The sequence below is a fragment of the Clinocottus analis genome, unplaced genomic scaffold (assembly GCF_023055335.1).
Source record: "Clinocottus analis isolate CAN_PGR_092001 unplaced genomic scaffold, fCliAna1.0.p SCAF_41, whole genome shotgun sequence".
NCBI lineage: Eukaryota > Metazoa > Chordata > Actinopteri > Perciformes > Cottidae > Clinocottus > Clinocottus analis.
Window position 1 is genome coordinate 696,979 of NW_027176165.1, and position 25,724 is coordinate 722,702.

General features: G+C 45.3%; 1 protein-coding gene across 4 annotated transcripts; it reads right to left on the reverse strand.

Annotated features, from left to right (window-relative positions):
• Window positions 1–59: 59 nt before the first annotated feature.
• stxbp1b (syntaxin binding protein 1b) lies at window positions 60–21,603 on the reverse strand. Of its 4 annotated transcripts, none has more exons than XM_068598923.1 (19): window positions 21,532–21,603; window positions 11,904–11,953; window positions 11,723–11,804; window positions 10,543–10,619; window positions 10,364–10,433; window positions 9,237–9,340; window positions 7,561–7,709; window positions 6,423–6,507; window positions 5,849–5,979; window positions 5,550–5,657; window positions 4,915–4,975; window positions 4,425–4,490; window positions 4,175–4,255; window positions 3,314–3,452; window positions 2,971–3,080; window positions 1,647–1,748; window positions 868–953; window positions 632–786; window positions 60–177 (listed from the first exon to the last, which is right to left on the reverse strand). In XM_068598923.1, exons 1-19 carry the CDS (start codon window positions 21,566–21,568, stop codon window positions 68–70), a joined length of 1,803 nt encoding a protein of 600 aa, XP_068455024.1. In that variant the 5' UTR covers window positions 21,569–21,603; the 3' UTR covers window positions 60–67. The 4 variants fall into 4 exon arrangements, with proteins under 4 accessions (XP_068455024.1, XP_068455023.1, XP_068455022.1 ...); XM_068598922.1 differs by having other exon boundaries at window positions 9,237–9,331; window positions 10,364–10,442; XM_068598921.1 differs by having other exon boundaries at window positions 10,364–10,442.
• Between the last annotated feature and the right edge of the window lie 4,121 nt (window positions 21,604–25,724).

The window sequence follows — 25,724 nt, forward strand, 5'->3', positions numbered from 1 at the left end:
GTCAGACTCTGGGGGTGACACGGGGAACACTGCACATCAGGACTTGCATTTTCTTCCACATGTCTCGTCACTCTGCCGGCGGCTCCTCTGGGCCCTCTGGGGGGGCGTTGGGGTCCAGGAAGTCTGGGTGCTGAAGTTCCTTCAGGTATTTCGGGGGCGTGAGAATGTGGGTGGAGCCTACAGGGGAGAAAAGCTTTGGTCAGGTCTGAACCCGAGTGCTTCATGATTACTACAACAGCTGCATGCACGCAGAGGGTGAGCATGACAGCACATTATTGTCATTGTTGCTCTGCTGGATCAGCTGCAGGGAACACGAGCAGCAAACGCTCAGGAGGCTTCACCCTACAGGCCGGACCACAATGCTCTGCTGCACCAACGAAGAAGAACGAATGAACACCAAATCACAGACGTGTTCAGCTAAATCTGTCCTGTTAGGGTGGAGAAGGCTTTGAAAGCCCTGTACGTTCAGCTCAGATGAGGCTCCAGCAGCTTCCTGGATGCATTCAGACTACATCAGGAGGCCGTGTCAGCAGTAACGTGCACGTTGCTTTATGGTTCTGTCATAACTGACTGTGCTGCTTCACTGAACAGTACGTGAGACAGTCGAGAAATGTGCTGCTCTTGAACTCACCAATCAGCGCCTCCCACTTGCCGTTGGCCTGCGTGACCTCATAGACGCAGCGCATCTCGCTGTAAGTCATCCCTCCGATGATGAAGACGATGATCCTGGGCCCCGTCTTCATCTCTGTGGGGCCCCTGTTCTTGTGCCAGTTGCCATAGCGGGCGCTGGAAGACACCAGAGAAGCGATCAGTGACACATGGAGGCGGGGCTTGCAGCAAGATGGCAGCCAGGCAGCAGCAGCCCACCTGGACGGAGCGCTGGCTTTGGCAGACGCTTGGCGCTGGGAGATGTACGGGTACTGCTTAGGGTCAAGTTTGTCCTCAATGGCGTCCTGTAAGGAGAGACAGAACATCTTTCTGTTCTACATGCAAGTCCGTCCGTACGGACCGGATTCATACGACAAGAGACCAGACCGCTGCATGTCAACAGGCCGCAAGTATGGCTGCACGTTAGAAATGATATCCATGCAGAGAGCATCAGCAAGGACTGGAACGTTGATGCATGGTTGAAAACCTGGAGATATTAAACCTGAACTCCTCCGAGCTTTAGAACCTTTAAACTGCAGGAAGGTAAACAGATCATATGTTTTATAAGAGTTCATATGTTTTATTAGAGATCATATGTTTTATAAGAGTTCATATGTTTTATAAGAGTTCATATGTTTTATAAGAGTTCATATGTTTTATTACAGTTCATATGTTTTATAAGAGTTCATATGTTTTATAAGAGTTCATATGTTTTATAAGAGTTCATATGTTTTATTACAGTTCATATGTTTTATAAGAGTTCATATGTTTTATAAGAGTTCATCTGTTTACATAAAATAGATTCAGAAATTGACAGCTCGTGTATTTGTATTGCAAATGTTGTTGATTTGACGCATCACCTCAATGGAAGATTATTAAAAACTACAAATACATTTTGAGCATCAGACAGTGATGACATCATGAAAATGTGATTTATATTTGAATGAGTAGTGAAATAATCCCTGGTATCAGGTGATAATCCCGCTGCAGGGCTGTACCTCCATGAGGTCCTTCATGAGCGGCGTCCATCTGGACAGCTGGTACGTCTGCTCGCTCACGCGCTCTTTGCGATCCGGCTTCTTGGCTTTTTTGGTGACGCCCTGAGAGAAAACATGCTGATCATCATTGACCTGAGCAGCAGAGACCATCACACGAGTCCAGTGGACCTGGAGTGTGTCCACACCGACACGCCCACCACAGCCTGCTCTGCCATGAAGAAAGACTGCAAGTGAGCTCTAATAAACTCTTGAAAATCTTCACGGCCAGAACCTTTGTGTTTGGAGAAACTCAGTGATGCTGACGTCTACAACATGCTGACAGAGATCCACTGGATCCACTGAATCCACTGGATCCAGTGACGTCTACAACATGCTGACAGGGATCCACAAGATCCACTGGATCCAGTGACATCTACAACATGCTGACAGGGATCCACTGGATCTAGTGGATCCAGCGACATCTACAATACGCTGACAGGGATCCACTTGATCCCTGTGGATCACTAGGATGGGATCCACTGGATCCAGTGACATCTGCAACATGCTGACAGGGATCCACTAGATCCACTGGGATGGGATCCAGTAGATCTAGTGGATCCCAGAAGTTGTGATGAGCAACAGATGTCTTAGTGATGAGCAATAGATGTCTTAGTGATGAGCAACAGATGTCTTAGTGATGAGCAACAGATGTCTTAGTGATGAGCAACAGATGTCTTAGTGTTGAGCAACAGATGTCTTAGTGATGAGCAACAGATGTCTTAGTGATGAGCAACAGATGTCTTGGTGATGAGCAACAGATGTCTTAGTGATGAGCAACAGATGTCTTAGTGTTGAGCAACAGATGTCTTAGTGATGAGCAACAGATGTCTTAGTGATGAGCAACAGATGTCTTAGTGATGAGCAACAGATGTCTTAGTGTTGAGCAACAGATGTCTTAGTGATGAGCAACAGATGTCTTAGTGATGAGCAACAGATGTCTTAGTGATGAGCAACAGATGTCTTAGTGTTGAGCAACAGATGTCTTAGTGATGAGCAACAGATGTCTTGGTGATGAGCAACAGATGTCTTAGTGATGAGCAACAGATGTCTTAGTGATGAGCAACAGATGTCTTAGTGATGAGCAACAGATGTCTTAGTGATGAGCAACAGATGTCTTAGTGATGAGCAACAGATGTCTTAGTGATGAGCAACAGATGTCTTAGTGATGAGCAACAGATGTCTTAGTGATGAGCAACAGATGTCTTAGTGATGAGCAACAGATGTCTTAGTGATGAGCAACAGATGTCTTAGTGATGAGCAACAGATGTCTTAGTGATGAGCTCACCTCAGACACGATGGGGAGGCCCATGTGGGCCATGTTGGAAATGATGTCACTGTCCTCTGGTGGGATGTTGGCATGCTGCAGGAGCTTACACAGGTTCTCCTCAGTCACACCTGACACACACACACATGCACGCACACACACACACACACACACATGCAGCATAGTTCAGTCTATAACACACACATGCATGAGCGCATGCAGACTGAGTATCAGCAGCAACAAGGGACCTTGAATGGATCAGAACTACAGAAGCAAAAGCACGAACATGGATGTACATTCATGTGTGTGCATGTTTTACATTCTTAGCGTGTCTGCTCGGTCACACTAACACATGATATCTGACCGTTCTTCAGGAAGATGTAGAGCAGGATGATGCGGATCTTGTCCGACACGCTGACGCTGGCGTCCAGGAGGACGGGCACGATGAGCCGCATGGGGTCCTTGATCTTCTCTCCCTCTGCGTCCACGCCCATGGCCAGGTCCTGAGGACCAAGAGGAGCAGCAGCTCAAACGCTTGACACTCAGCGGATCAGCTGACGTGTCAACAACCAGTTACAAGTTGTACGCCTTGCTTTTCCCTCCAGAGGTCTGCAGGAAGCCGTCCCTCTGCTACACATCCTGACACAGCATCCATAAGCATCCATAAGCATCCATACTGACACAGCATCCATAAGCATCCATAAGAATTCATAAGCATCCATAAGCATCCATACTGACACAGCATCCATAAGCATCCATAAGCATCCATACTGACACAGCATCCATAAGCATCCATACTGACACAGCATCCATAAGCATCCATACTGACACAGCATCCATAAGAATTCATAAGCATCAATAAGCATACATAAGCATCCATACTGACACAGCATCCACAAGCATCCATAAGAATTTATAAGCATCCATAAGCATACATAAGCATCCATAAGCATCCATACTGACACAGCATCCATAAGCATCCATACTGACACAGCATCCATAAGCATTCATAAGCATCCATAAGCATTCATAAGCATTCATAAGCATCCATACTGACACAGCATCCATAAGCATTCATAAGCATTCATAAGCATCCATAAGCATTCATAAGCATTCATAAGCATCCATACTGACACAGCATCCATAGGCATTCATAAGCATCCATAAGCATCCATAAGCATTCATAAGCATCCATAAGCATCCATAAGCAGAAGCAGTGACGTGCCTGCTCCACCCGACACAGCTTGTCCACCGTGCCCTGGTATTGGCTCATGCAGTCCTCCGCCAGGTGCAGGTGTGTTGAATACTGGAGGAGTCAGAGAGACGCTGAGAGTTCAACACAACCAGACACAAACTACACGACAAGGAGCAACACACATGTTCAGCCTGAGTTTGTGTAGGCAGTGGTGCGTGTTGTCACGTCTTTGTTATCACTACACAGTGCTACTCACCTCTGAGTGATGTCAGAGACTCACCTTGCTGAGCTCCTTCTGGTACTGGGGCATCTTCTTCAGCATCTGAGCCAGTTCCTTCATGGTGGTCTGAACACACAGAGACGCAGGAACTCACTCACACACACAACGGCTGCTGAGGAGGACTGAGAGGCTCCAGGGCACTCAGGCAGCCTGGAGAGCTGAGCGCTGCTGCAGTGTGTGAGGCCACCAGCCACACAGGTGTGTGTGTGTGTGTGTGTGTGTGTGTGTGTGTGTGTGTGTGTGTGTGTGTGTGTGTGTGTGTGTGTGTGTGTGTGTGTGTGTGTGTGTACAGTGACAGACAGTTGGTTTGACTTTGAGTCGTTGAACTTCATGTACTCTTCACTAATGAGGGTACTTGTACATGGTTAAAGTACAGGACAGTACTTCTGTGTGATCGCTGAGCTCTTCTTCTTCCTCTTCCTCTTCCTCAGTGTGACACTACGAGCATGAGCACAGATGGTGAACCAGAGGGGTGCAGTGTGTCCTCTACCTTTTCTCCAGTGTTCATCTTTTTGCTGGCAGAGAAGTCTTTCAGGGAGCGAGTGACGGCCCTGAGGGAGGAGAGAGAGAGGACCGTCAGGAGCCAGAAGGTTTCCTGGTGACCCTCATCCACCGGTGGAGCTGCATTCACATCCTCTCACATCAGCCCTGTGAGTGAGATTCATCATCGAGGATATTTCTATTTGCAACACAACTTGTAAAAGAAGCAGCAGAGGTCGAGAACAGACCTCTCCTCTGAACACGGACCAGAGCTGTGAGGTCACAGAGACGCTGACCTCTGAGGGCCCACAAATCAAAACCCATGCATCTTCAGTCCAAGTGGATGTTTGTGGAAAAAGTAAAGAAATCCCCTCCAGATACCATCGGCATCCATTGTGCCGACCACGCCTCCTCTAGCACAAACCACAGCTCTGTTAGAGATGCTCTTTCATGCTGCATGCAGCATGAAAGAGCATCTCTAACAGAGCGTCTTTCATGCTGCATGCAGCATGAAAGAGCATCTCTAACAGAGCATCTTTCATGCTGCACGGGGACCGCTCCGTGTCGCTCTGTGACAGAGCGGTGGTCTGCAGCAGAGCAACAGGGCCGTCTCCTCCGGCCTGCGTGCAGCAGAGTCAAACCCACGTTGATACTTCTGCGATGTGTTTGTGTCTCAGCGTCAGCCACAGGTCGTCGTCCTCGTCCAGCACCACTTCCTTCATCCTGGTCTCTCCCATCCCGCTGGTCTCAAACCTGACACAGAGGATTCACAGAGTATCTCAGACATGCCGCTTCCTTGTGTAAACACAGGAATGAATTTTTCAGAGTGAAAGAGCTGTTGGGAGCGAGTGGAGCCGCCGCAGCGTCCGATCCAAACTGAGAGTCACAGCCATGACACTTTGCGGCGTGACTCCCAGCGGCCGCCGGGCTGCGCTCGTCTTCACCTGTAGACGTCGTTCTCGGTGCCCAGCAGGTCGTAGGACATGGCCTGAAGCGTGAGCTCATGCAGGAGAGGTGACACGGGGTCAAAGCCACGGTCCAGGATGAGCAGCTGAGTACGAGACTTGTCTGGACCCTGAACGCAACACAAACAACACACTGGCCATGTGGTGGAGGATGTGTGTTGTACACGCAGATTATTCAATATTGATAAATCACACAGGATCTGATCAAATGAACAGATGCTTATATATATGTATATATATATACACATATATATCTATATATATAGATATATATGTGTATATATATATTTATATATATCTATATATATAGATATATATGTGTATATATATATTTATATATATATATAAATATATATATATATATATATATATATATATATATATATATATATATTACTGCAGCTGTTGAATGAATACATACAATCTCCAAAAGTCCAGTTATTATGAAATATGAAAAGTGCCATAGTTGTAACTTCATAAACGGGCTTAGCACATTAAATGTGGACACATATTCTCATTTGAAGGGTTCTTCCCGTCAGTCCCTCTTCCTCACCTCCCCCATGGTGGGGTCGTCGGCCTTGTAGCCGTCCAGCTTCTCCTGCAGCATCTGGGCCAGAACGGCACAGTCCTTGTACTCCCTGAAACGAGACATTCAATCCAACATGGAGCTGCTGAGGAGAACCAGAAGAGCAGACTCTCTGAACATGCGCTTCAGACGCTGACGGGGCTCAGCGAGCAGCTGCTTCCATCGCAGGAGCTCCATCAGGCAGAGGAAGGCTTCTACAGACATCCCAGAGGACACGTAGGACCTCTGGTGGGTCAGAGGGGCGACGGGGCTCGTCTCCTTGAGCCCACACACCTCACTACACAACATCTGAGCTGTCTAACGGGCTCCTGTCGGGTTGTGTCATGAGGACATGAGGAGAGGAGGACATGAGGGCAGGAGGACATGAGGACATGAGGAGAGGAGGAGAGGAGGACATGAGGACATGAGGTCATGAGGACATGAGGGCATGAGGCCATGAGGGCATGAGGACATGAGGACATGAGGGCATGAGGCCATGAGGGCATGAGGACATGAGGGCATGAGGCCATGAGGACATGAGGGCATGAAGGCATGAAGGCATGAGGACATGAGGACAGGAGGGCAGGAGGACATGAGGACAGGAGGGCATGAGGAGAGGAGGGCATGAGGACATGAGGAGAGGAGGGCATGAGGACATGAGGAGAGGAGGGCATGAGGACATGAGGAGAGGAGAGCATGAGGGCATGAGGACATGAGGACATGAGGCCATGAGGGCATGAGGCCATGAGGACATGAGGGCATGAGGGCATGAGGACATGAGGGCATGAGGCCATGAGGGCATGAGGACATGAGGACATGAGGACATGAGGCCATGAGGGCATGAGGGCATGAGGCCATGAGTGCATGAGGCCATGAGGTCATGAGGACATGAGGTCATGAGGTCATGAGGTCTTGAGGACATGAGGACTTGAGGACATGAGGACATGAGGACTTGAGGGCATGAGGACATGAGGGCATGAGGACATGAGGTCATGAGGCCATGAGGGCATGAGGAGAGGAGGACATGAGGCCATGAGGTCATGAGGTCATGAGGACATGAGGACATGAGGGCATGAGGACATGAGGACTTGAGGACATGAGGACACAGTGGGGCTGCGCGGCTCACCCTCGGTACCGGACTCCAGGGTACTCCTTCAGCGTGGCGCACAGGGTGGCGATCTGCTCGGCGCAGCGCTCCAGCATGTTGCTCTTCACGTCGGCCTTGAAGGGGCTGTAGAAGTCCTGGAAGGCGTCCTGTTTGTCCAGAGAGAAGACCTGCAGGCAGACGGAGAGCTCAGCCCAGCGGCTACACACAGTTACCTGAACTGACCCAAAGGATAACCACACATTCATACTCTTCCTCACGCGCTGCTCTGATGAAGAGTTTTACTAATGGAAGATACGCTTGAGAGAGATTTATTGAGTAAATATAAGAATTTGGAAGGAAAGTTGTAAAATAATGAATATAAACAAATAGTCCACCAGAAGCTTCTCTCTAAAAGTACTGACAATGACACAAATTAAACTGTGCACACACACACACACACACACACACACACACACACACACACACACACACACACACACACACACAGATACATACACCCATCTGCTACAGAGTCATCACTTGATGACATCCCTGTTTCTGGATTAAAACTGCAGGACAACAGCAGAGGATTTAAAGATAAAGCCGATCAAACTCAATACACTGTTGGTCTGATCCTCTTCAGCACTGTGTCTGTCGCGGCTACGAGAGGCTACGAGAGGCTACTAGAGGCTGCTAGAGGCTACTAGAGGCTACGAGAGGCTACTAGAAGCTACTGGAGGCTTCTAGAGGCTACAAGAGGCTACTAGAAGCTACTGGAGGCTTCTAGAGGCTACGAGAGGCTATGAGAGGCTTCTAGAGGCTATGAGAGGCTTCCAGAGACTACTAGAGGCTTCTAGAGGCTACTAGAGGCTACGTGAGGCTACTAGAGGCTACGTGAGGCTAGTAGAGGCTACTAGAGGCTTCTAGATGCTACTAGAGGCTACGTGAGGCTACTAGAGGCTTCTAGAGGCTACTAGAGGCTATGAGAGGCTTCTAGAGGCTATGAGAGGCTTCCAGAGACTACTGGAGGCTTCTAGAGGCTACGAGAAGCTATGAGAGGCTTCTAGAGGCTATGAGAGGCTTCCAGAGACTACTAGAGGCTTCTAGAGGCTACTAGAGGCTACGTGAGGCTACTAGAGGCTACGTGAGGCTAGTAGAGGCTACTAGAGGCTTCTAGATGCTACTAGAGGCTACGTGAGGCTACTAGAGGCTTCTAGAGGCTACTAGAGGCTACGTGAGGCTACTAGAGGCTACTGGAGGCTTCTAGAGGCTACTAGAGGCTGCTAGAGGCTACTAGAGGCTATTAGAAGCTACTAGAGGCTACGGGAGGCTACTGGAGGCTACGAGAGGCTACTAGAGGCTACTAGATAAGTGATAAGAACCAGAGATGACGCATTCCTCCCATAACCATAATCAGTACTATAATAAAGGCATGTTTGGATAATATGAGATTGTAATGTTAACATTAAGACAAGTAGATGTGGGTTTTGTCAGATTACATCTTCATGACCTTGTAACAAACATTACTGTGACTCCATCCTCCTTCAAGATGTCCACGGACAGCACACATAGGAATGATAAGGATATTTTACCATAAACAAACTCCCCTCCAGAGAGAAACCTTTACACACGGACTGAAACCCTTAAAAGGCTCGTCACACCTGTGGTACAGGGTCATGAGCAGGGCTCTGGTCCCGGTCTACACCAGGTAGTACCTGAGACTCATAGGGCAGGAAGGCGATGTGGATCTCGGTCAAGGCCTTCATGGCTTTGGAGGCGCGGGATTTTGTCAACAGTCCAAACAGTGAGTCTGGGATCGCTGTGGAGAACAAAGAACAACATGGAGGCTGAGTGAGGAAGACGAGTGAGGAAGACGAGTGAGGAAGACGAGTGAGGAAGCAGCTGTCCAAGTGATGTCCATCAAATGAGAAAAGATGTTGAGTAAATAAGGTTGTTTATACATAAATGCGTCAGGGAGCACTGCACAACCTGTGAGCCGATAGAAGAAAAGCCTGACGCTCAAGAGACAAACGCTGGAAGACTTTCACGGAGCCTGCAAAGTGAGACGTGTTGAGTCACAGGCGTTGTGTTGTTGTGTTGATGTGTTGATGTCTGATCACAGGCGTTGTGTTGTTGTGGTGATGTCTGATCACAGGCGTTGTGTTGTTGTGTTGTTGTGGTGATGTCTGATCACAGGCGTTGTGTTGTTGTGGTGATGTCTGATCACAGGTGTTGTGTTGTTGTGTTGATGTGTTGTTGTGGTGATGTCTGATCACAGGCGTTGTGTTGTTGTGTTGTTGTGGTGATGTCTGATCACAGGCGTTGTGTTGTTGTGTTGTTGTGGTGATGTCTGATCACAGGCGTTGTTGTGTTGTTGTGTTGTTGTGGTGATGTCTGATCACAGGCGTTGTTGTGTTGTTGTGGTGATGTCTGATCACAGGCGTTGTGTTGTTGTGTTGTTGTGGTGATGTCTGATCACAGGCGTTGTTGTGTTGTTGTGTTGTTGTGGTGATGTCTGATCACAGGCGTTGTGTTGTTGTGTTGTTGTGGTGATGTCTGATCACAGGCGTTGTGTTGTTGTGTTGTTGTGGTGATGTCTGATCACAGGCGTTGTGTTGTTGTGTTGTTGTGGTGATGTCTGATCCAGACACCATGCAGTGGGACTTTGCAGCGTTGTCCATTAGTTCACAAAGAAAAGCAAACAAGTGTTTTAGGATTCAAACTCGTGGAGGTTGCAGCAGCGAGAGCGTCTGAACAGTGGAAACACAGGAAACGATGACCAGCAGTCTACTTCCTCTCAAGTGGAGGAAGTTATTGTTTTAGTCAGAAAGGGTTTACTCACTGTCCGTGAAGAAGACGTGAGCGCCTCGGTACCTGGGAGTCTGAGGGTCCCTGAAGTCCTCGATCAGACCCTCAACGGACTGAGACAGCAGATAACAAAGGTTTAGTCTGTGACGTGTTGACTGGCCCAGCTGGTCCTCAACATGACCACATGAACAGAACTACAGTGGAGCTGCTCACCTCATCTGAAGGTGTGATCAGGTAGATGGCCTCCATGCTGGGGAGAGGCTCTCGGCGCTTGGTTATGTCTTCTACAACTGGAGAGCAATCACAACTGATTAGACTGAACTGGTTGGACCCGCTCCGCCTGCAGAGTCCTGCACAGACCACTTCATTCAAAACGTTTAAAGGGTGCAGAGATGTCTGTCACATGCAACACACATGATATCACACTATCTGAAACCATTGCAGTTCACCCGTACAACTGTACAGGGCTATAAGCACATTAGAACGCATGTTTATAATGCATCGTAGACATGGGGGTCATAGAACAAGTTACCAACATTTGTTTTGTGGACATGTCTGATAATAATTGTCCTGAACCTCAGCAATCGCAATACCTTATTAATTTGTCTTACTCCCCTTCAGTCTTCACAAAATCTAAATGAATCAATCACAATGATCAGATATGGATTAACCGGACATCTAACGATTTGATTTGTTTAGCAGAATTCATTTGGCAAAGTTGTCTCTTGTCTATAAATAACCTGCTAAGAGCTGTTAATAACTGTCAGTCAACACGAGTCCCACACGCCTCAAACCTCAGTGGAAAGTCTTTTTAGCGTTTTCCTTTTTCTCACTTTTGCACCATTATTTCCCCCAAAAGGAGTCTCAGCCTTGGTGCTTGATGGCGAAATACCAGTCTGGTGTATAAACAGGCCGATTCTTAGGGTCTAGGAGAATGTTATAGCGATCGATCGATCGATCGATCGATAGATCGATAGATAGATATATGTCAAGTCAGGCAAAAACCTTTCCTTTGAGATTCAACTGGCTTCCGTCTAAGTGTACAGAAGGAAACGGTGACTGTTTTTACAGTGATAAGCCACGCCGAGATAAGCCACGCCCCCTTTCAGGAGGCGGTAACATTGGCGATGCGTTTGGAGTGAACGCAGCTTCGCTCGGCCGTCTGACACATTTAAAACTCATGGTGGCGCTGTGCCAGAAGGTTGCTCCATGGTCCAACACTCAGACCCGCAAAGAAAAGAACAAATTGCAAAAGCTTGACCTTTTTTCTTTCTTTAATATGCAGATGCATTCCACCAATTTAGAAGAATCTCAGTTAGTTTGTCCAGATAGTCTTAAAGCGTACAAGAAGAACCTCCTGATTCCTCATCTCAGAGAGACATGTGGTACTCACTGGTGATCCCCTCTGACATGATGTCTGTCATCTTGCAGCACGACGAGATCATCCTCATGCTCAGCTTGTCCACCACCAGCACCTGTAACAGCAGGTCAGTTTGATGCGTCAGCAGGTTTTATTCAGGTCCAGGTCCACAGGGGGATGCTGCCACACTGCATCAGAACAACAGCTCCATTACCTTCCATTTCCCCTTTTCTCTTGCCTTCTTGATGACGTTGTTCATTATCTCTGGAAGGGACGACAATGTTATTTCAGATCAGTCTACACATAAATCCTGGATTTCATTTCACAGAATCATTCTCATCAGTGTCATTGGACCCAGGATTGATTCACCATTGAAAGCAAAAGCAAATGTGTGTTCATGGACCATTAATAGACAAAGACTCAGAGACACAGAGACAAAGAGACAAAGAGACTCATAGACTCAGAGACTCAGAGACACATAGACACATAGACACATAGACACAGAGACTCATAGACTCAGAGACTCATAGACTCATAGACTCATAAACTCAGAGACACAGAGACTCATAGACTCAGAGACTCATAGACTCATAGACTCAGAGACACAGAGACACATAAACTCAGAGACACAGAGACTCATAGACTCATAGACTCATAGACTCAGAGACTCAGAGACACAGAGACTCGTAGACTCATAGACTCATCAGCAGCACAGTGACTGGGTCAGTGATGTCTCCTGATCTCCATCTTACACAAATCCAGACCCCATTTCAGTTTTTACTTTATGTAAAATGACCTGACCCGGTCTACATCCCCTTCGTACATACTCTTGTGTATATGATATTGTGTATATTTCCTGTGTATATAATCATGTAAGGCCTATGGTAAAATGGTAAATGGACCTGTTCTTGTAAAGCTCTTTTCTAGTCTTCTGACCACTCAAAGCACTTTAACACTACATGACATCATTCACCCATTCACACCCTGATGGGAGGAGCCACCATGAAGGAGCCACATCAGTAACATCAACCATTCATACACATCCCTACAGATTCACAAGATACGATAAGATTAGTCCTTTATTAGTCCCTCTGTGGGGAAATTACAGGATCACAGCAGCCCTGATTCACAGAACTTAAAGTAGAGGTAAGTAAGTAATATAACTCAACAGTAGAACAGTAACAAAACACAATTTAACAAAATTAACAGTAAGAAACAAAATTATGAAATATACAGATGTAATAAGAATAAATAGAAAAAAATGTGTATAAAGTGTAAAAGTATAAAAAGTATTGCACCAGGTGAGGTTGAAGTGTTCACAGTGTTGAAGTGTTCAGTGTTGAAGTGTTCAATGTTGAAGTGTTCAATGTTGAAGTGTTCACAGTGTTGAAGTGTTCAGTGTTGAAGTGTTCACAGTGTTGAAGTGTTCAGTGTTGAAGTGTTCACAGTGTTGAAGTGTTCACAGTGTTGAAGTGTTCACAGTGTTGAAGTGTTCAGTGTTGAAGTGTTCACAGTAATGAAGTGTTCACAGTGTTGAAGTGTTCACAGTGTTGAAGTGTTCAGTGTTGAAGTGTTCACAGTGTTGAAGTGTTCACAGTGTTGAAGTGTTCACAGTGTTGAAGTGTTCAGTGTTGAAGTGTTCAATGTTGAAGTGTTCACAGTGTTGAAGTGTTCAGTGTTGAAGTGTTCAGTGTTGAAGTGTTCACAGTGTTGAAGTGTTCAGTGTTGAAGTGTTCACAGTGTTGAAGTGTTCACATTGTTGAAGTGTTCAGTGTTGAAGTGTTCACAGTGTTGAAGTGTTCAGTGTTGAAGTGTTCAGTGTTGAAGTGTTCAGTGTTGAAGTGTTCACAGTGTTGAAGTGTTCAGTGTTGAAGTGTTCAGTGTTGAAGTGTTCAGTGTTGAAGTGTTCAGTGTTGAAGTGTTCACAGTGTTGAAGTGTTCAGTGTTGAAGTGTTCACAGTGTTGAAGTGTTCACAGTGTTGAAGTGTTCAGTGTTGAAGTGTTCAGTGTTGAAGTGTTCACAGTGTTGAAGTGTTCACAGTGTTGAAGTGTTCAGTGTTGAAGTGTTCACAGTGTTGAAGTGTTCAGTGTTGAAGTGTTCACAGTGTTGAAGTGTTCACAGTGTTGAAGTGTTCACAGTGTTGAAGTGTTCAGTGTTGAAGTGTTCAGTGTTGAAGTGTTCACAGTGTTGAAGTGTTCAGTGTTGAAGTGTTCAGTGTTGAAGTGTTCAGTGTTGAAGTGTTCAATGTTGAAGTGTTCACAGTGTTGAAGTGTTCAGTGTTGAAGTGTTCAGTGTTGAAGTGTTCAGTGTTGAAGTGTTCAGTGTTGAAGTGTTCACAGTGTTGAAGTGTTCAGTGTTGAAGTGTTCACAGTGTTGAAGTGTTCACATTGTTGAAGTGTTCAGTGTTGAAGTGTTCACAGTGTTGAAGTGTTCAGTGTTGAAGTGTTCAGTGTTGAAGTGTTCAGTGTTGAAGTGTTCACAGTGTTGAAGTGTTCAGTGTTGAAGTGTTCACAGTGTTGAAGTGTTCACAGTGTTGAAGTGTTCAGTGTTGAAGTGTTCAGTGTTGAAGTGTTCAGTGTTGAAGTGTTCACAGTGTTGAAGTGTTCAGTGTTGAAGTGTTCACAGTGTTGAAGTGTTCAGTGTTGAAGTGTTCACAGTGTTGAAGTGTTCACAGTGTTGAAGTGTTCACAGTGTTGAAGTGTTCAGTGTTGAAGTGTTCACAGTGTTGAAGTGTTCACAGTGTTGAAGTGTTCACAGTGGTTTGTGGTCTACTGGGGATCAGCTGGTTGTGCAGCCTGACAGCAGCAGGGAGGAAGGACTTTCAGTATCTCTCCCTAAGACACCGGGGAGGAATCAGCCGGTGGCTGAAGGAGCTGTGCAGCACGGCCAGAGCGTCCTGCATGGGGTGGGAGGCCTATGAAGGACTATGAAGGACTATGAAGGCCTATGAAGGACTATGAAGGACTATGAAGGCCTATGAAGGACTATGAAGGACTATGAAGGCCTATGAAGGACTATGAAGGCCTCGGTGCTGGAGGGACGGCCGCTGCAATCACAGCCTCTAATCCAACAATCCTCTTACCGCCTCCACCCGCTCATCGCTATTTCTGAGCCGATTCTGTGTCAGCGGATGTGATGTCACGGGGAAGCAGCATCACTGACTCACACGCCATGCACACACACACACACACACACACACACACACACACCCACACACACACACACACACACACACACACACACACACACACACAGGTCCCGGTTCCACACAGAGTCGGTGAGATGCTTCACTTCATGAGCTCATCACGTGACATCGGGTCGTGGGTTTTATCCCTACATTCAGTCTTTATGTTTAAACGTGGGCAACAGAGGTCCAGTGGTCAGCAGGTCTGTCTTTCAATCAAAAGATCGGTGGTTTGAGCCCCGGCTCCGCTCGGTTGCGTCAATGTGTCACTAAGCTCGATACTTAACCCCGAATTGCTCCCCATTGCTGTGTGTGCGGTGTTCAGACACAGAGTGAGTCAGAGATGAGCCAACAAGCGGCTCTGAGGGCCCAAGAGAGCCGCAAGTCCACCAGAGCCGCAAGTCCACCAGAGCCGCAAGTCCACCAGAGCCGCAAGTCCACCAGAGCCGCAAGTCCACCAGAGCCGCAAGTCCACCAGAGAGCCTCACCCTGCCGACCTGTTACAGGGACCAGGTCAGCTGGCTAGTCGTAACGGTACCGCATCCAAAGCCACGGACCCATATCGGTGCTTTTTGCATTGTTTGCAAATACAACATATAAATCACCAGGAAATATTTTGATGTTTGACACCAAATGAAACACCAAAGCCTTTTCTACAGGAATCAGTCAGCCATTTAAAAAAAACTCAAATGGAAAGAAAGATAATCATAAAAGCATAAAACAAAAAAAAAGCCCAAAATCAGCATGTTTCCAGAACCAGCAACCGTTAGCTTGGTGCTATCAGAAACATCCTGATGTCCAGAAGCAAGACGGTTCCACACAGAGTCCAGACATTCAACATCCTTCCAGCTCTAAGAACCAGAGATATGAGCCAATCAGCAAGTACTGCTTAGCTTTGTTTTACAGTTTGATAACAAAATTAATCTGTTCATTCAGTTAATGTGTGTGTTTGTTTCATTTTAAAGGAAAATATTGTTTTATGAATTAAAAAAAATAAATTTAAAAAAATCAGATTTTTAATTATTTTTTTTCATAATTCCTTAATAAAAAAATCAAAATTCATTAAAAACTGATGTATTTGGATGTATTGATTACCATAAGTAGTATAAAAGTGAAATATATAGTTTGGTACATGATAAAATTCAAATGGCACATATGCTCCAAATGTGATTAAATGTGATTAAATGTGAGTCCTCGGCTGACTTTCTTCTGTACTAAATCCTCTCTAACTTTGTTCTGCTTCACTTTATCAAAGTAAAACAATGCAGAAATAATGTTAAAACTTTGTGGTAGGATTTGGGAGAATTTAAAGAATGCTTACGAACGCATCGTTTCAAGGTTAAAATCATGCTAAAAGTGCTTTTTTTCTACATTTCTTTCAGTGTGTCATCTTCATTTACTCTTAACCAGTAACACTGAGACTGATATTTACACGTCTGAGCAAAACTTAACATTATACTTGTTTATTAACTCCAAGATTATTCAAATAGCTCGTGTGGTCGCAGAGACACAGACATTTTAGTTTGTATGTCATTTTCAAGCAGAAGCCTCAAAAGAGGGGCGGGGCTTAAGCGGTTCAGATTGATCTCAGTTTGTATCTGTAAACGATGAAGCCTCAACCATCACTAACAGAGTTCCACAAGGTTCTGTGATTAGACCAATTCAAATCAACTTATATATAAAACACTCATAAACTTGTTCTGCAGACGTACTCAATCATATCAATCGATCAAACCAGAAGAAACCAAGTTCATTGAACTTCAAGCGTAGAAACATGGATGACCTGCAGCTTCCTGATGCTAAACTCAGACAGAACGGAAGTTATTCTACTTGTCCGAGAACACCTCATGATCTGATGCTATAGTTTCTCTTGGTGACATCACTCTGACTTCCAGCACTACTGTCAACAATCTGGGAATTATCTCTGTCCTTCAACGCCCAAAACAAAGTCCCTGAAATCTCTTCAGTTGATCCAGAATGATCAAACTAGTGGACGAACAAAAAGTAAGAAAAGAGACCGCATTCCTATGTTCATCTCACTAACAGAGCAGTACATCTCTACATGTTCATCTCACTAACAGAGCAGTACATCTATATGTTCATCTCACTAACAGAGCAGTACATCTATATGTTCATCTCACTGACAGAGCAGTACATCTACATGTTCATCTCACTAACAGAGCAGTACATCTACATGTTCATCTCACTAATAGAGCAGTACATCTCTACATGTTCATCTCACTAACAGAGCAGTACATCTATATGTTCATCTCACTAACAGAGCAGTACATCTCTACATGTTCATCTCACTAACAGAGCAGTACATCTACATGTTCATCTCACTAACAGAGCAGTACATCTATATGTTCATCTCACTAACAGAGCAGTACATCTATATGTTCATCTCACTAACAGAGCAGTACATCTATATGTTCATCTCACTAACAGAGCAGTACATCTATATGTTCATCTCACTGACAGAGCAGTACATCTCTACATGTTCATCTCACTAACAGAGCAGTACATCTACATGTTCATCTCACTAACAGAGCAGTACATCTCTATGTTCATCTCACTAACAGAGCAGTACATCTCTACATGTTCATCTCACTAACAGAGCAGTACATCTACATGTTCATCTCACTAACAGAGCAGTACATCTACATGTTCATCTCACTAACAGAGCAGTACATCTCTACATGTTCATCTCACTAACAGAGCAGTACATCTATATGTTCATCTCACTGACAGAGCAGTACATCTACATGTTCATCTCACTGACAGAGCAGTACATCTATATGTTCATCTCACTAACAGAGCAGTACATCTCTACATGTTCATCTCACTAACAGAGCAGTACATCTATATGTTCATCTCACTAACAGAGCAGTACATCTCTACATGTTCATCTCACTAACAGAGCAGTACATCTACATGTTCATCTCACTAACAGAGCAGTACATCTCTACATGTTCATCTCACTAACAGAGCAGTACATCTATATGTTCATCTCACTAACAGAGCAGTACATCTATATGTTCATCTCACTAACAGAGCAGTACATCTACATGTTCATCTCACTAACAGAGCAGTACATCTATATGTTCATCTCACTAACAGAGCAGTACATCTCTACATGTTCATCTCACTAACAGAGCAGTACATCTACATGTTCATCTCACTAACAGAGCAGTACATCTACATGTTCATCTCACTAACAGAGCAGTACATCTATATGTTCATCTCACTAACAGAGCAGTACATCTCTACATGTTCATCTCACTAACAGAGCAGTACATCTCTACATGTTCATCTCACTAACAGAGCAGTAAATCTATATGTTCATCTCACTAACAGAGCAGTACATCTACATGTTCATCTCACTAACAGAGCAGTACATCTCTATATGTTCATCTCACTAACAGAGCAGTACATCTATATGTTCATCTCACTAACAGAGCAGTACATCTCTACATGTTCATCTCACTAACAGAGCAGTACATCTACATGTTCATCTCACTAACAGAGCAGTACATCTCTACATGTTCATCTCATTAATAGAGCAGTACATCTATATGTTCATCTCACTAACAGAGCAGTACATCTATATGTTCATCTCACTAATAGAGCAGTACATATAGTATGTTCATCTCACTAATAGAGCAGTACATCTATATGTTCATCTCACTAACAGAGCAGTACATCTCTACATGTTCATCTCACTAATAGAGCAGTACATCTATATGTTCATCTCACTAATAGAGCAGTACATCTATATGTTCATCTCACTAACAGAGCAGTACATCTCTACATGTTCATCTCACTAACAGAGCAGTACATCTATATGTTCATCTCACTAATAGAGCAGTACATCTATATGTTCATCTCACTAACAGAGCAGTACATCTCTACATGTTCATCTCACTAACAGAGCAGTACATCTCTACATGTTCATCTCACTAACAGAGCAGTACATCTCTACATGTTCATCTCACTAACAGAGCAGTACATCTCTACATGTTCATCTCATTAACAGAGCAGTACATCTATATGTTCATCTCACTAACAGAGCAGTACATCTATATGTTCATCTCACTAACAGAGCAGTACATCTCTACATGTTCATCTCACTAACAGAGCAGTACATCTACATGTTCATCTCACTAACAGAGCAGTACATCTCTACATGTTCATCTCATTAACAGAGCAGTACATCTATATGTTCATCTCACTAACAGAGCAGTACATCTACATGTTCATCTCACTAACAGAGCAGTACATCTCTACATGTTCATCTCACTGACAGAGCAGTACATCTATATGTTCATCTCACTAATAGAGCAGTACATCTACATGTTCATCTCACTGACAGAGCAGTACATCTACATGTTCATCTCACTAACAGAGCAGTACATCTATATGTTCATCTCACTAATAGAGCAGTACATATAGTATGTTCATCTCACTGACAGAGCATCTCTTGGTCCTCTCTTTCTTGCCCCTCAGTCACTTCTCGGCTGCTCTGTGACTTTGTCTGATACACTTGAGAGCAACCTGCTCTCAGCTCTCAGCCTCATTATCAGAAGCTGAGAGCAACTGACAGAATGATGTTGGTTTGGTATTGTCCTCCTTTCAGGTTGTGTGAGTATTGGCACGGCCCTTTAAACACGTTGTCATGGGTTCTATGGGCTAAAATAAAGTTCTTCATTTAAAAGAAGATACTTAATAGAATTGTCCTGCAGCTGAAAGTCAGTGTCTTCAGATGATGAGTGATGTGATTTCACAGTAGTATTACTGTATGCTGGCCTCATTCTTACTGTACAACTCCTGTACAGCATGTTGCTGTAGATGTGCAATGCATCATGGGTAAATCTGTTCCCAGGTGAATCTTACTGTAGATGAATGGTGCTGTGAATCAGTCATTTGAGGCGGTTTCTCTCTCATCAGCAACACACCACAATCCGTTTTAGCATTATTTTCAACACAGATGTTAAGTTGAGCTATAACGCAGACAACGACATTGTATACACCTCCGTTGTGTTACACAAAGATGACAGCAGACTATGACGCTGCGTGCTGATGGACACTCGCTTCTTTTGACACAATGTCCAACATTTCTGACCAGAGTCCTCTTCAACTTCAGCGAGGTGACGAAGCTCATTATTATTCCCTCATATTTCCTTTTTGTCGAGCATTTTACAAACGCACAATAATTACAGACAGCACAGTCTCGTGGCGTGGAGCTCTTCAGGGTAACTGTCATGATTTGGGTGAAAACTCTTCTTGTCATTACACTTTTACCAGGACAACAGGAGCTCCATGAAGACGATCTAACGTTTCATTTTGAGTACGTCGCCGTCTCATTGTGCAAGTTTGTCTATTTCATGCACTAGTGCAATATTGTGCAATATTCTTTCAGTACTTTGTACAATTTTTATTCCATCTGTATATTTTTATTCATCTGTAAATTTAATATTCTTTTTTACTGCTAATTTGTCTTCTTAAATCTTTCATCTGTTCGTTACCGTTGTACTGTTTATTTATATTTATTTTATTTTATTACTTATTACTTGTGAGCAGGGCTGCTGTAATCCTGTAATTTCCCCACTGAGGACTAATAAAGGATTGTCTAATCTTATTTATTGTATATAGACGTAATGGGTCACTGGGTCTGGAGGACTTGCTGTGATAATAAAGTTGATCTGAATCTTGAAAATCATTTGAATTCACGTTATTTGTTGGAAAAGAGATACACGTTTTGAATTCCAGAAGCTGACAACAGAACGGACTAACCTGCAGACTTTATCCGTTATAAATGTGTTGCATGTCCTGTAGCTGAAGCCTTCATTCATCTGTAACACAGCGGCCTGGAGCAGCTCGGGGTTAAGCGTCTTGCTCAAGGACACAACGACAGGTTCAGGGTCGGGGGGTTCGAACCACAAACCTTCTTGTGCCTCCTTGGAAAGCTCCAATCTAACACTGCAGTGTAAATAATTCCCAATCGTTTTACCCTGGTGGAAGGACTCTTTGGCTTGTAACGAAACATTTGATTAGATGTTTGTTGTGCGCACATTTCTGAGCGCAAACAGACGTGACGTCATCCGTATCGACATTATAATGCGGACTAATGATGCTTAATGAAGGATACTCGACTATACTGATGCTGATATGCTGCAGACAGTAGAAACACACATTTGTAAGTGTTGTTGTGGCTTTTGGACTCTCCTGCACCTCCTCTGAGAACGACGGCAAAGCCCTTAATCCGCACAGACACAGATTAGCGATGCAGGATTTACGTCAAAGCAGGACTCCGCGCCCGGACACCACATATTTACTCCATGCATGTCAATAATCGATAGAAACCAGGCAAAACGACCTGGAGAAACAACCATGTGAGCCGCATGGCGCGGATCAGTCTGTGCGTCTTTACGCACGGACTGTAATAACAAGAACAACACAATGTCACCAAGATCTGCATTGTTCTATGTTTACGTCAACATCCAGAACAGTGAGAGAATGCAAGCAGCGCCCATCAGGTCCGTGCCTAACAACACGTCACATGCTTTGGGGATAATGATCATGAAATCAACCGTGGATTATCTTCTCATCATGTTAATATTATTTGTATACATATTCTAACACATAAATTGCACTTACTTTCTCCAACAATGGCTTTGAGTCCAAGTGGTGCCATGATGAGCTCTCTGGTGTTTGTCAACCTCGCGCCACAGAAACGGATCAGGGAGAGAATTACTGTCCAGCGCCGCGCGCGACCCCGCGGCCCCGCGCGCGCCCCCGCGCTCAAATCCGCCGATGTAATCTCTCTTCCACTGCGCCGCTAGTGGCGCAGTGGAGCCGTTTAGATGCTCCAGCAGGTGAGTAACGTTACAGGTGCATGCAGTTCAGGTGTTTTACTGCCATAAGCACAGGAACAGATGCTCTGCAAGGAAAGACCATTTAAAAGAATTACAATAAACTTAACGTAAAAAAGATTTAGAAAATAGAAATATGGCACAAAATATAAAAGATATAATAGTATTGCACAAAAATATGATATATCTGATAATAGTATTGATATAATATATATGATAATATGATAATAGTATTGATATGATAAGATATGAGACATATGATGATATGATAATAGTATTGCTCATTGTGTCTTTATACACTGTGCATTGCTACAACATTGCAATTTGTCAGAAAGTTGCCGTGTTGATGGTTTCTGGAGGACTCTTCAGGTTCACATCATGCAGCTGCAGCCCCAATGCTGTTGCACAGGCCGCTCTTGGCGGATGTAAACTGCCAGTGTAAACCAGTATAAACCAGTACAAACCAGTACAAACCAGTATAAACCAGTACAAACACTACACTGACGCGTTCAGCGCTCGCCGAGCTGCCGCTCACCTCTTCCCACACGGCTGCGTGGCCTCCCAGGAAGACGCAGCAGCTTCAAGTGATGGATGCTCCTCCGGTCGTTGGAGATCACTGGTGGAGCTGAGACGGCGTCCAGAAGAGAGGTGGAGGAACTGGTGGATGATGAACTCTCCCTGAATGCTGACACCACCGAGGAGATGCTCCTGGACCCGAGCAGTAAGGGGGCGCAGCACACTCCTCTCTACATGGTGGACTGAGGTGGAACGGGTGAAGGCCTTTAAAGTCCTTCTAACGCAGCTTCACCTGGTCTCATAGCCTCACCTGGTCTCACAGCCTCACCCGGTCTCACAGCTTCACCTGGTCTAACAGCTTCACCTGGTCTCACAGCTTCACCCGGTCTCACAGCCTCACCCGGTCTCACAGCTTCACCCAGTCTCACAGCCTCACCCGGTCTCACAGCCTCACCTGGTCTCACAGCTTCACCTGGTCTCACAGCTTCACCCGGTCTCACAGCCTCACCCGGTCTCACAGCCTCACCTGGTCTCACAGCTTCACCTGGTCTCACAGCCTCACCTGGTCTCACAGCTTCACCTGGTCTCACAGCCTCACCTGGTCTCACAGCCTCACCTGGTCTCACAGCTTCACCTGGTCTCACAGCCTCACCTGGTCTAACAGCTTCACCTGGTCTCACAGCCTCACCTGGTCTCACAGCTTCACCTGGTCTCACAGCCTCACCTGGTCTAACAGCCTCACCTGGTCTCACAGCACCCTGCAGAACATTACAAAGCAGCAGCGACCAAGAAGGAGCCATGTGGAACGCCAAAACCAGCAACTTCTACAGATGCTCAGCGTCCTCACCGGCTCTGTCTAGTGTGGAAAGAAACTGCTCTGCAGGACAGGAAGTTACTGGACAGGAAGTTACTGAACCAGGAAGTTACTGAACCAGGAAGTTACTGAACCAGGAAGTTACAGGACAGGAAGTTACTGGACAGGAAGTTACTGCACAGGAAGTTACTGGACAGGAAGTTACTGGACAGGAAGTCACTGGACAGGAAGTTACTGAACCAGGAAGTCACTGGGCAGGAAGTAAATGGACAGGAAGTTACTGGACAGGAAGTTACTGAACCAGGAAGTTACTGGACAGGAAGTAAATGGACAGGAAGTTACTGGACAGGAAGTTACTGGACAGGAAGTCACTGGACAGGAAGTTACTGGACAGGAAGTTACTGCACAGGAAGTTAATGGACAGGAAGTTACTGGACAGGAAGTTACTGCACAGGAAGTTAATGGACAGGAAGTTACTGGACAGGAAGTCACTGGACAGGAAGTTACTGCACAGGAAGTTAATGGACAGGAAGTAAATGGACAGGAAGTTACTGAACCAGGAAGTTACTGAACCAGGAAGTTACAGGACAGGAAGTTACTGGACAGGAAGTTACTGCACAGGAAGTTACTGGACAGGAAGTCACTGGACAGGAAGTTACTGAACCAGGAAGTCACTGGACAGGAAGTTACTGGACAGGAAGTCACTGGACAGGAAGTTACTGGACAGGAAGTTACTGCACAGGAAGTTAATGGACAGGAAGTTACTGGACAGGAAGTCACTGGACAGGAAGTTAATGGACAGGAAGTCACTGGACAGGAAGTCACTGGACAGGAAGTTACTGCACAGGAAGTTAATGGACAGGAAGTTACTGGACAGGAAGTTACTGCACAGGAAGTTAATGGACAGGAAGTAAATGGACAGGAAGTTACTGAACCAGGAAGTTACTGGACAGGAAGTTACTGGACAGGAAGTTACTGGACAGGAAGTCACTGGACAGGAAGTTACTGCAGCCTGTGATGAAACCTGCACAGTTCATCTCAGGAGAAGCTTTCCCCTCTCTGCAAGACATGTAGTGCACCAGAGTGACAGGAGAGCACACAACAACACACACCATCAGAGACACAACAACACACATCATCAGAGACACAACACACCATCAGAGACACAACAACACACACCATCAGAGACACAACACACCATCAGAGACACAACAACACACACCATCAGAGACACACACACCATCAGAGACACAACAACACACACCATCAGAGACACAACAACACACACCATCAGAGACACAACACACCATCAGAGACACAACACACCATCAGAGTCACAACACATCATCAGAGACACAACAACACACACCATCAGAGACACAACACACCATCAGAGTCACAACACATCATCAGAGACACAACAACACACACCATCAGAGACACAACACACCATCAGAGACACAACAACACACACCATCAGAGTCACAACACATCATCAGAGACACAACAACACACACCATCAGAGACACAACAACACACACCATCAGAGTCACAACACATCATCAGAGACACAACAACACACACCATCAGAGACACAACAACACACACCATCAGAGACACAACAACACACACCATCAGAGACACACACACACCATCAGAGACACAACAATACACACCATCAGAAACACAACAACACACACCATCAGAGACACAACAACACACACCATCAGAGACACACACACCATCAGAGACACAACACACCATCAGAGACACACACACATCATCAGAGACACAACACACCATCAGAGACACACACACCATCAGAGACACAACACACACCATCAGAGACACAACACACACCATCAGAGACACAACAACACACACCATCAGAGACACAACACACACCATCAGAGACACAACACACACCATCAGAGACACACACATCATCAGAGACACAACACACCATCAGAGACACACACATCATCAGAGACACACACACCATCAGAGACACACACACCATCAGAGACACACACACCATCAGAGACACAACACACCATCAGAGACACACACACTATCAGAGACACAACACACACCATCAGAGACACAACACACACCATCAGAGATACAACAACACACACCATCAGAGACACAACACACACCATCAGAGACACAACACACACCATCAGAGACACAACACATATCATCAGAGACACAACACACCATCAGAGACACAACACACACCATCAGAGACACACACATCATCAGAGACACAACACACCATCAGAGACACACACACCATCAGAGACACAACACACACCATCAGAGACACAACACACACCATCAGAGACACAACACACACCATCAGAGACACACACATCATCAGAGACACAACACATCATCAGAGACACACACACCATCAGAGACACACACACCATCAGAGACACAACCCAGGCTCTTGTCCTGCTGCCTTCAGGCGCTGCAGGAGTCCAGAGCTTCGCGGCAGGTCGACCTTCAGACCTTCAGGTGAACTTCTCGCGCTCTCCTTCATATCAGTTTACCTGAAGTCCCTCGTGGTTGTGTGTGTCAGGAGGAGTCCTCCTGGAGGACCAGCAAGACAAACAAAATGCGCTTTTCGTTGTATAGAATAA